General features: G+C 41.0%; 1 protein-coding gene across 1 annotated transcript in view; it reads right to left on the minus strand.

Moving 5' to 3' along the window:
* The window catches only part of LOC118660169, a 76,765-nt gene extending 64,962 nt beyond the window's left edge, over positions 1-11,803 (minus strand). Inside the window, exon 1 of the mRNA XM_036317284.1 lies at positions 11,167-11,803. Within this exon, the coding sequence (XP_036173177.1) occupies positions 11,167-11,235 (69 nt within the window). The 5' untranslated portion in view covers positions 11,236-11,803. The remainder of the gene's footprint in view (positions 1-11,166) is intronic.
* Between the last annotated feature and the right edge of the window lie 713 nt (positions 11,804-12,516).

Consider the following 12,516-nt stretch of genomic DNA (forward strand, 5'->3'; position numbering starts at 1 on the left):
CAAATTAGTAAATGACCGTTTTATTTATTGAGCTGGGGGAAACTGGAGAAAGAACAATGCCAGGTAGGGAGGAAGAACAGTGCTCAATTTTGGACGTGATGGGTTCAAGGTGTCTGTGAGACATCTGAAGGGGAAAATTAAGTAGACAACGGGGAATAGGCATCTGGCATTCAGAGAACTGATGAATTTATGGAAGTCGTACGGATTGTATTTAAAGTGTGGGAATGAATGAGCTTGTGTGTTGCTGGGGAGGAGGCAGTGTCCGGGAAAGTGAGAAAGGTGGAGAGCCGAAGTAAGAGGGAAAAGAGAGGAAGAGATGGCGGGGGAATGGGGCTCATTAGCCAGGGCGTGAGCCTCAGACACTGCTCTAACGGAGGCAGAATGGAGCAGAAGCCTGAAAGGAAACTGTCCGATAGCCCGGAGGTGGGAGAGCCTGGCGAGTCTTGTGCCCAGAAACCACACTGAGTTTCCATGGTGGGAGTGGTCCCCCAAGGAGGCAGGCAAAAAAGGGAATCCTGAGGGGGAAAAAAAGTGGATTTTTCACTAAGTTTTGAGTATTTTGTCATGAAACAATAGATAACAAATTTAGTGCAGTTGATACAATTTGGAAAAATCGACTAGATTTTGGTGGGACAAACTGAAAGCACTCCTATACTTTTTACTTTGAGTCCAAGTGGCTTATGTTGTCTATCTGAGATAATAAGTCTACAGGTTAAAAGTTAGCTCTGCTGCAGCAGTTAATTTCATCTGGTCTGAAATAAGCATTTTCAAGAAGAAAAGTTAGTAGAGAAGCACTCCATACTTTAGAACTACACTTTTTCTATGTGTACTGGTTATCGTCATGGTAATGCATTAGTATAATGATGAACTACTTTTAATATTTGCAACTAGACCTTCATAGTTGCTCTTTGCTTTTTTAACTAAATGCCTTTTACATTATTTTTAAAGGCATCAGAAGCAGTTTACAATGAGATACCCATTAACAACAGTTAATAGCACAAGATTAAAACCAAACTCAGCAACTCAGAGTTATTTCTAATGATGTGTCTAATTCGTTCACTAAATTTCCCTTTAAATTTAGCTTTGAGTTTCCTGGCAACTGAGACAGATATGTGGGATTGTATCAGGCTAAATGTAATTTCCTTCAGAAAAAAAAAAAAAGCCTTTAAAGAGGAATTTATTATGTGGATCTTTTCACGAGGGACAGTAAATGATAGAAAACAATGGCTTCAATAGAGGTCTCATTCTCATTTAGAATACAAAAGTTCCTCCCACATGGAGTCTTAGCAGATGCCCTTGTTTAAAACAAAACAGAACAAAATTTAAAGGACTTTTAATTTTTATGTGGGATTTTAGATCAACTCCCTTTCACTCTCCCTCCTAGATCAGATTTTCATAATTTCCTCTTTTTATTTGTTTCAACAAGAATTTATTGATGACCTTCAGGAGCTTGACCCTGGGGTGTAAATGTACAGAAAAGCTCCTGTCCTCATAAAGACCATAGTTTAAAAGGATATTGATTAATGTTAAGGACATTAATTAAAAGCCTATAGCAATATGTGATTATAGATTGGCTGGTGCCATAAAGAAACGTACAAGGACCTATAAAGAGTGTATAACAAGGAGATGTGATCCAAGTTCCTAGGCATGAGGTAGCTGGGGAGAATAAAGAAAAATGTAATTTCTCATACCCCCATTCCTATCATAATGCCTGTCACATGTAGGTGCTCAATTCATGTTGGCTGTCCATGCTGCAAATAAAAAAGAAAAAAAAAAGGGAAGGGGTAGAGTTTCAACACTAATTCTGAACCTGCTGTTTAAAAGTTAATGACTTTAGGAAGAAAGGTACTGATAACTTTTCATTGCTCTATCTTTTGGAAAAGAATGAAGTGTATCACACAAGAACTGACTGTCAAGATATCAGATGAAAAAAAATTACACATTCTAAAATTCCATCTGAATGAGGTCAGGTCTCAAGGGTTTCTCTTGACTGCCTGATTTAAGGTGTGGGCCCTTTTACGTAAAAGCTGGCAATAGACAAATAGATATGACTACTTCATCAAAACTGATAACTAAGGCCCTGAATACAATAAGTGCCGGCTCGGCTCCTGCTTCTTACTATGTAACAGTTAATCTTTGAGGTCAATTAGTTAAAGGAGAAGCAAATTTTTTTTTGTATGTTCTCTATTGATGCTCTTTAGAGAACTTCTTTTACAGATTGTTATTAGTTAGTTGCAAGCTCTTAAGTGCTACATTAGACATCTCATCAATGTAGCTCCTAAAGCTTCATTATATAACATTGAGCAGCAATCTTTTTCCCAATTACTATTCACTTTCCCTTGAACCACATTACCATTTTTAACATTCCCTTGCCTGCCAAACCTCTGTCTTACCTGATATTCTGCAGTGTTACAGATTTTCTGCAATAATGTTTCCCAGAACTTCAAAATTTTTAACAAAGTAAAAAATACTACCTTAGAGCCCATTCTCTTAGGGATGCTCCATTTCAAATAGAAATGGGGCTTCAATGGCAAGGATAAACCTTTGTTAATAGTTAAATTGTGTCCACCCCCAAATTTATATGCATTTGACCCTTGAACAAGACGGTAAAAAATCCGAGTATAACTTTTGACCCCTTCTCCCCAAACTTTATTTTTTTATTATTGTTATTTTTAAAAAATATATCTTTGTTTATTTCAGAAAGAGGAAGGGAGGGGGGAGATAGAAACATCAATGATGATAGAGAACCACTGATCAGCTGCCTCCTTCATACCCCCTACTGGAGACTGAGCCCACAACCCAGGCATGTGGCCTGACTCATGACCTCTTGGTTCATAGGTCAACACACAACCACTGAACCACATTGCCTGAGCAATACTCACAGTTTTCTTTCTTATGATTTTTTTTTTCTGTATATAAACCAAATTAGTACTGGTCTAAAAAGATTCTGGGTTAAAAGGAAATATGGTCTTTTTCAGAAAAGATTATATTTGTGAGTAATAAACATTGAAAAAATATTTATACCCAATGAACATCCCCCTCCCTTGGCATATTTTAATGTTGATCCTATAAAGACTTGAGTCTTAAAATGTTTTAACAGTTTGGGGAACCTTTTCACCTTGCTATTCCTAGAAACAAAAATCTTTGAATGGCCAAGGTGTTCTATATTGGGCGATTTCACTCTAACAGACTCAGGTGGTAAGATGTTCCTGAAGCCACTGGGTTAGAAAAAACACAAGCTCTCTGTTTTCTAAGGAGTAAGAGTCTAGGGGTATTTCACTTCAGGATTTTCTCTGTTTTGCCTTAATGTGAGCTTATCCTCCAGAGATGGGGTGGGGAGGGGGGCTGAGAGAGAGAGACAGAGAGAGAGACAGAGAATGGGGAGGGGGGATATTAAAAAGAAGAGAGGAAGGAAAAAAGGACAGACCCATATGATCAGTCATCCCCAAGCAAATGGCATTTTAGGTGAATTCCCTGACCTAGGAAGGGAAAAGAAACCAAGGTGACCCCAATGCTATAAAAATAGCTAAGTGGACTCTTCCCAGGAAACTGTCCCAGCAGCCTCTGGAAAGCAAATAGAGGAATTTTGGCATCCTGCACTACCAAGGGGAAGATTCTCCTACTGCCCTAGTTACAGCCGTGCCTTTTATTTTTTTCTGCTGTAAATACTTACAAAATTGTTATAGAATGTTGTGAATAAATAGGTGTGAAAGTAAACAAACTCTAACAGTAATCCTTTCTCCAACTGTCGGAGCAGTTGCATGAGGAAGCCAACGTGGTCCCTAATGTGATTTGCTGTTTGCTTTTGTCCTCCTCCTGTCTCCTTCTCCCCTTCCTTCTACACATAATCTTCTAAAATTTGCCAGCTGCACTGTGTGGTCAGTCTGCCAAAGAAGCCTGGCTACTTGCTGGGTATGCCTGCTCTTAGACCAAGGGCAAGAACAGGCGGCTACAAATGCCCTTCTAATTTGGGGGCCAGGAGGGTGCCCTGAGGCTAAGGGCCAGAGAGTTTGCCTTCCCAATAGGAAGAACTTCGAGAGATCCAAGTGCTTATTCCTTTTGCCCTGTGAACTTAACTTTCTTAATCCCCATAGAAGGAATAAAAGTCTTCGTCCCCGTGTTGGTGTGGAGCCAGCAATTCCACACTCAGACAAGCTGACAAGCTAGGAACTGAGTCTTGAGTCAGCAGGCAGGAAACGGCATTCCACTGGCAAGTCTGGAGTTCTGGCCTGATCTGCCAGTGTTAAGATTGCTGATATTTACTACTTAACTTTTTGAGCTTGCTTCTAAAAAAAGTAACTGGTATGCATTTAAAGGAAACATCACACTTTAAAATATGCTTTCTCATCCGTCTGTAGCTTGACCTAAACGTCTAATTAAACTTTTCTACTGACCCATTTCTAATTACAATCCTAACACTTATGCTTTTCTAATCAGAAATCTCCAATTGAGGACACGTATTTTAATGGCCCTCCCCGCCTTCCTCCATTGTAGATTTGCTTTGTCTTAGTAAGCATTGACAAAGCATCAAATATGGGTGAGCTCAGGCTATATATCTTACTCCTGCGTTATATATGAAACCAATACTTCAACACCAGTTCTTAAAAACAGCAACATAGAACTTTCAAAGAACTCTGCTACAATTTTCACTCCAAACATGTCCCAGGTACTACAGCAGAATGAGAGCCTACCTCAGACAGCTTTCTTGAGAACTGCATAGGTGACAGAAGAGCTACTGCCTGGGAATGGCTTCTCACCAGTGTTCCCAAGCAAAGCCAACCCTAGCCAGACAAGGTCACCCTGCTCTGTCCATCCAAACCTTCTGGGTCTTAGTGGTGGAAGTGGAAAAAGCATCTGGAGTTCAAACTTTTTTCATACTCCGTGGCTCCTAAGACCATGTTGAAAATGAGAGGAAATAATCATTGGAAAGATGTTTTTAGAACTCTAGGTAGAATACATAATGCAGAGCTGTATAGTATTGAAGTCAATGATTTGTGTTAATATAAAGCAAAAAGAGATGAATTAATCAATATTATGTCTGTCTTGCTTGGCCTAACAGGAAACACATTATCGTGAAGTTGTGGTATGGGCGTTGGATGAGCAAACAAGCTAAGGTCAAAGTCTCCTAAGTACTTGCCAGCTAAGAATAGTGACATTTGTCTTTGAATCAGATTTATTTTATTTTTCAAAGTCTTTCTTTATATATAATCCATATCCTAACATCGAGAGAACTAAAATGCATTAGATTCCTAAGCCATTTATTTGTTTCAAGAAGGAAGAAGGGAGAGGAGGAAGACAAGACAATGACTTAGGGACAAATACAATAATTCATTCATTCATTTAATTCATACTTTCATTTAACAAATGGGGTTTGACAAGTATGGGATACAGTGGACAAGGGAACAGGGGATCTCTGTCCTTAAGGACTCCAGCAGCAAGCACATGGCCCCAGTCACACTGCACTGCAATATCAGAACTGTTGACTCACCTGTAGCTCCCACAGGTATGCTGTGCTGTTGGAGCACATACAGGAGGAACTCAGCTCAGATTTTAGCTACTTCTGAAGAAAGCACAGTAGAAGCTATTGAAGTAGCCACCATGGTTCCAGAAAGTATGATCAACTATATCTTGGAGAACTCTAAGACAGACTTCTGATTTGTTGGGAAGCATTGTTACTGCCCTCAGGAGTCCCTCGGGAAATGTATCTCTCCATAGCTATAGCTACCAGCCACCTCCACCCTCAGTCCCCTCTGGATCATCTTCACAGCTAGTTTCCAGTGGTGAGAGACAACCCTGCTCCTGTGTTAGCATCACAGAAGTTCACTCCCATGATGCAAATGTGAAGCTTGGTGGTGCCAAAGCTGACCACCTGAGTTTGAATTCTGGCTCTATGGATTCTGGCTCTCCCTAGCACTATGATCTTGGACCACTTAACCTCTCTGACCTTCAGTTTCTTTGTCTGTAAGATGGGCATAATGCAGTGATTATGAGGGTTACACTAGTAAAGTACTTGGAACACTGACTGACCCTTAGTAAACACTCAATAAATTCTAGAGCCTCTGAAAAGATATGGAGGATTTCACATAAGTAAAGGACCTTTGTTATCATTCCAATTCAGATGCTTTTAAGCAGACATAATAGAACAGAAAGGAAAAATAAAATGCAAAGGCATGCTACTGTTCATGGGACAGTTATGGAAAATAACCACTTCAGAGAGCTTTATTTCATTTCTCAGCTCTGTTAGAGTGAACGTCATAACCGGGCTGAAAACCTTTGCATGCTTCCCCATCATGTTTAGAGAAAGGAGGAAGCTGGAGGCAGTCATACCTTTTCACTTCTCTCTGACCAGGCGGGATTGTATAACGTCAACAGGCAGGATAGACAGTGGTTAAGAATATGGACTCTGAAGCTGGGAGCTTTGAATTTAAACCCTAACTCTGCCACTAACTAACTGTGTGAATTAGGGCTGGTTCCTCCACCTGATACATCTGTGAAATCAGGACAACAATAATATCTACCTTCGTGGGTTTTGTTTTTTTTGTTTGTGAGAATTTAAATAAATAATATACTTAAGCCTCTTAGAACAGTGCCTAGGAATATTAGTGCGATATAAGTGATTGTTATTAGAAAATTTATTGTCATTAAAGAATAATACAAAGAATTGTTCACAAAATCATAAAATACCACCTCAAGACAGAAGTGTTTTCCCGAAGTTGTGGTCACTATGCAATTAGCTCTATGAAGATAGGAACTGTACTTTCTTTCTTCTTCTTGTTAAAAAAAAATGCATGAGGCATTTTTTGAGAGCAGAATGAAGAGCAAAGCAGATCAGATCTGGAAGTGAGGTCCAATGAGAGGATTTCTAAGGTTCATTCCAAATTTAAAATTCTATGGGGCTAGATGCCCTTTGACATTTTACAAAAGCTAATGTAATTATGGCTATGGAAGTCTTTTTTACCTACTGTGTTTACAAAATGGATGATCAAGTTGAAGAGAATGCCATTTGTTTGTGTTTTCCGAGTTCCCGTGCAAGAATCTGAATCACAAACAAATCTTTAAACCCATGAAAGTAAATTATTTGTAGCACAACTGATAACTTTTAAAGGGCTTGGATTGTGACACTAAAACTGTTAAGGACATTTTCCCATTCATCTGAAATGATTTTTTAGAGACTCTAGGAGTAAAACATAATCCATAGGTATCCAGTGCTTATTAATGCATTAGAGAATGAAAGTAGAACTCTTACTGAGTTTAGCTTAGCAATTCTCAACTATACGAAAATAAGCTGATTTAGTTGAGCTTTTAAGACATGAAAGTGGAAAGCACGAGGCTTTCGGGGAACAAGTACCAGGACTGCATTTCTTCAGACTGTGTCCCTGTATGCCAGGTTCCCCAGAGCTGCCTGGTCATGGTCATTGTCACAGTCACTACTAGGGCTAAAAGGAGTGTCCAGAGGCTTGTCTGCCTTCACAGGTCTGATAAGCTAGGTAGTGGCACAAGAATTTTAATTGGGGGAAAAACAAGATTCTGTTATAGGAAAAAGGAAGAGAGGGTGATTTGAAATAAAAGTCTGGATTAAGAATATGGGTTTTGGATCAAACAAGGTTTAAATGTTAGCTCTTTCTCATTTTGGCTTATTTCACTTAGCATAATACTTTCCAGGTCCATCCACTCTGTCCCAAAGGGTAAGAGATCCATTTTTTTTATAGCTGCATAGTATTCCATAGCTTTTTTATTCATTCGTCTACTGATGGGCACTTGGGCTGTTTCCAAATTTTAGCTATTATAAACAATGCTGCCATGAACATTGGTGTACATATATTCTTTCTGATTGGTGTTTTTTGTGTTTTATTTTTTTAGGATGTATTCCTTGAAGTTCCATTTTTAATTTTTTGAGGAGACTCCATACTATTTTCCATAGTGGCTGCACCAATCTGCATTCCCACCAGCAATGAACTCGTGTTCCCTTTTCTCCACATCCTTACTTCACATGATCTCACTTATTTGTGGAATCTAATGAACAAAATGAATTGACTAATAAAATAAGACCCAAAGCAGGGAGGCATGGAACAGAATGACATACCTCAATGTGGGGTTGGGGGGATGAGAAGAGATAAACCAAAGAACTTATATACTTATATGCATAGCCCATGGACACGGCAATAGGATAGTGAAGACCTGGGGTGGGGTAGGGGCTGGGAGGAGAGGGGGGAGGGGAGAAAAGGGGAGATATCTGTAATACTATAACAATTAAAAAATACATTAAAATAAATATAATGTATATTTAAAAAAATAAATGTTAGCTCTGCTACTTTTTAGCTACATGACCTTGCTCTGGTTGTTTAAAGTCACTAAGCCACACTCTTCACATACAATTATTTCTTCCTACTTCATAAGGTTACTGTGAAGATTAAATAAATAATACATGCAAAGCACTTGGCCCATGATGTCTAACACAGAATAAGCACTCAATAAATGAATGGTAGCGTCACTTACTCTCCTAAATGAATGACAGGGGCAGATAGTCCATATTCTCTTTGGGTGAGCTTCTCATTTCCTTCTGGAATGTCTCAGAGGCATAGGAAGCACTATCTAAGCTTTCTGTAATCAAAATTTGGGTTCAAACCTCAGTCTTTTTAGTAAGTCCTAAAAAAGCTATGATTTCCCCCTCCCCCCCCCCCCCAAGATCCATTCACGGTTTTATGTGGGCACTGAACAAAGGGTTCATTTTGTAAGACTGTCCAGCTAGGTTAAGAATAAAATATGCAGAAATGTGTGTAACTTTAACAATGAAATGTAGGAAAAATGGATTCTTCTTAGCTGAAAACAAAGGCATCCTAGAATGTGAGTGAGTATGTAAGTTCACAGACAAGGTCTACAAAGCAAGGGCACCAACATTGGTAACAGTAGTTACCTCTGGGGAAGGAAGGAAGATCAGGAGGAAGATTGGTATTGTCTTAACAGCTATTTACATATTATTTGTGTAACTAAAAACCAAAGCAAACAAACAAAAAAGCAAAACCAAAAACAAAGTAATGATTCAAACTGAACCAGTAGACAAAAATCAAGGAATTTATTCCTGGGGTTGTCATGACTGGACACAAAGTCACATTTTGTGTAGTTTGCCATCCTTGAGGAGTAAGAAAAGCAGGAGGAGGGATTCCTGATCCTATCTCTAGCAAATGACAGACACAGGTTCAAGGCAGATGAAGCTGCCTGTCAGATCTTGCTGCAAACTTCTTTCTCATGTACTCAGATAAGACCTCAGTACCCAGGCTAGTTCTTTGCAAAATTCAAGGTCTACAGAGGCACCAACTGAAGGCTATTGGTAAAATTATGCTTTTAAGGGGGAAGGACAATGGTAAATTGGTATATTAATTAGAACATTTCAATAGGAAAAAAAGAAACAACTTTTAAAAATCTACTTGACAGCCCTGGCCAGGTAGCTCAATTGGTAAGAGCATTGTCCTGATATGCCAAGGTTGTGGGTTCAATCCCCAGTCAGGGCACAGAGAAGAAACAACTGATAAATCAATAAATCAATAAATCCAATTTTGAAACAATCTACTTGACAAACACTTGGTCAATTAAAGATCCCTACTGAGGAGTTTTAAATTATCACATCTCCCTGTGTGATAACCCCCTCTCCCCCAATACCACCAAATAAATTCACCAATTAAAAGAGTAAAGAGTTTAAATACTGAAGTATGGGCTATGACAGCTTTTATCCGCAAAACATTTGTTTGCCGTTGGAACTTACTCTTCACAAAGGGCCCTTTCCTTGGAAAGAACTATTTGGGCTACAAGGAAAACTAAGAAAAACCGGAGCTCTGAGAAGTTGCACAGCCTCGCTTTGGTCCGGCTTGCTGTCGGCACCAGAGAGACCGACCTCGCCTGGCACTCAGACTCCTGTCCATGAGCAGCAGCCAGGACAGGGTGGTGTTTGCTTTGGTTTTAACACATACGTTTTGGCCATGGGCCTGGAGGAAGATTTTGATTTACTGAGCAGAGCTCAGTCAAAGGCATGTGGGAGCCTGTGCTGGCCCTCTGGCTGGGCCTGACCTGCTGTTGCCAGCCCGGGTCCATTTAGTGCAGGGAGGAAGTCCAGCCCAGTCCGTAACTCACTGGGTCCTGCTGGTGGGTTAAGTGAAGGACTGTGTCAGGAGCAGCATAGAAAGAACCTGAATGAAGTAGCAATGAATGGAGAGAGCCATTTGGATGGAATTGCCCTGGGTATTAAATAGGCCGGGCAGCTGGGGGCTGAAGGAAGCTTCTGTTGCTTAAGAAACTCTCCATAAGAGTGTCATTCATCAGCCCATTAACAGTTATTCATTTCGTACCTCCCACTAGTGTATACATTTGTAGATGTATGCAGAGCACCAGTGGGACCATGACAATGAACTGAGTTTATTATGAAAAATCTTTTTTTCCTCCTTCATAACCAATGCAACATTAATGCTATGACTGGACAAACAAGGAATTTAAGACATAAATGTATACAGCAGCATGACCTGATATTACCACTTGAATTCAGACCGCCCACTGCTCTCTCTAAGAGATAGGCAGTCATACTAAACAACATGAAGGCAACTTGAGATAGAGGTTTTAAAATGCTGGATCCCATCCTTTCTGGAAAAGGTCATTCCAGTCCTCTGTTATTTTTACCGTGGATACACTCAGCAAGTCCCTGGCTGAATGGATTTGGGAAGCCAGAAGCTGCTGCTTCTGACAATGAAGATAATGCAGCACTTGAGGCTGAGTGAATGAAAGGGGTGGAAAAAGTTGAACCCTTCAAAGATAAGAGAGAGAGAGCTGCCGAATTAGTCCCTGACTAAATTACTAGCCACAACTGTATCCAGGTCAAGTCACTTGGAAGCTGCCTGTAGTCTTGGGGCTTTGATTGGGAATTGCCATTCCCAAATCAAATTCTCCTGAAGGCATCCCAGTCCAACCCCCTCTCCCCAAAGCAACTCTTCCTGGGCATCCCACTCGACTCCCCCAAATTTGCATCAAGGCAGGTGTAAGTCCCTGCTGGACCCCTGCCACCAGAAGCAGGGCTTTCCTTCAGGGCTGGGCAACAAAACCTTAGGCTTCCCACCGGCCAGCAACCAAGGGCGTTGAAGAGAGGAGCAGAACACAAAAGGAACAAACAAGACCTGCCCTTACCCGCTTCTTAAAAAACTGGAAGGCTGAGCATTTCTTGACTGGGAATCCATTCATGTCTTTGTTGACCATTTTCCACAGCGGGAAGTTCACAGTTACAGATCCAGGGTGGCACTCGCCCGGTTAGTGCATCTGGTTCCCTCCTGGAGACCGCGAAGGAAGACGGAGCGGGATGGAGACTCCAGCGGGGCCCCGCAGGTTGTCACTCACACATTCTACGGCAGTGGCGACTGCAGCAACCTCTCCCCGCTTTCAATGGCCACCGGCAGAGGCTTCTCTCTTTCCATCATTGTTACGAAACACACGCATCATTGCTACGGGACCCTGGAATGCAGCGGACTCCCAGGAGATGCTGTGGCTGCTGCAGAGAGCGGGAGAAGGACCCCCCACACACCCCTGCCGCGCCCCCAGCTACCTGGATGCTCTGCGGCGGGTGCAAGTGGGCGATCGCCCTGCTCCAGGTGATGCGCTTCTGGGTGCTGCTCGGGAGGAGAGCTGTTTTTAATTGTGCAAGTTCCACTGGGAGCTGTAGTTAAGCAGCTGAGAGAAGGAGTAAGAAAAAGCAGATGCCAGAGGGAGGCAGGGAGGGAGAACCGCGCCAGAAAGGCACAGGGAGAGAGAAAGCGATGCTGGAAGACAGTGATTCATGAATATCTGAGTAGCGGATGGAGAGAGGGCATCAGCTCAGGACGTGCTGGCTGAAAAGCACTTGACTCCCCGCGGGCGGCGGGAGGGCTACTTTAATAGCTTTTTTTTTTCCCCTTTTTGTTGTAAGGAACCATTGACATCAGAATTTCATATAAAATGCAGATCGTTTTTATTTCGTGCTCATTCAAATTCTTTTGATACCGATTCCTGGAGAAAAGCCTCTTGATGGAAATTTCATCAAATTTATTCCTGACCTGTCCGTAAATGGAGAAAAATGAAAGTGCAAGCATAGGCATGACAATGGACGCTCTCTCTCTATGTGGAGCCTCTTTGAGCATCCTCTCCCTACTTGTCATAACAGTAGCAACAGTAAAGGCAATTGTGTCTTTTCCAATGAAGAAGCCTGTTAAAAAAAAGAACACGTTAGGCATATACAAAACTGTCTTATGAAGAAGCACAAAGAGCAAAGTCCATTTAAAGGAGGACTGGTGAATAAGAGAGGAAAGTATTCTTCTTATCACGTGGAAATCGGCCCCTAAAACCCTTACCTGTGTTATATTTGCACACTAAATTCATTTTTTGAAAAGCCACTTCATTTGTGCCTGTCCTATTTTTCCATGTTTCCTTTTTAATGTTGATATTTTATGGGGACATTTAAAAATTAGCGCTGATATCTAAGTGGAGAGAGCAATGAAAACACACTTG

This window comes from Myotis myotis, unplaced genomic scaffold (genome assembly GCF_014108235.1).
Source record: "Myotis myotis isolate mMyoMyo1 unplaced genomic scaffold, mMyoMyo1.p scaffold_m19_p_7, whole genome shotgun sequence".
NCBI classification, from domain to species: Eukaryota; Metazoa; Chordata; class Mammalia; order Chiroptera; family Vespertilionidae; genus Myotis; species Myotis myotis.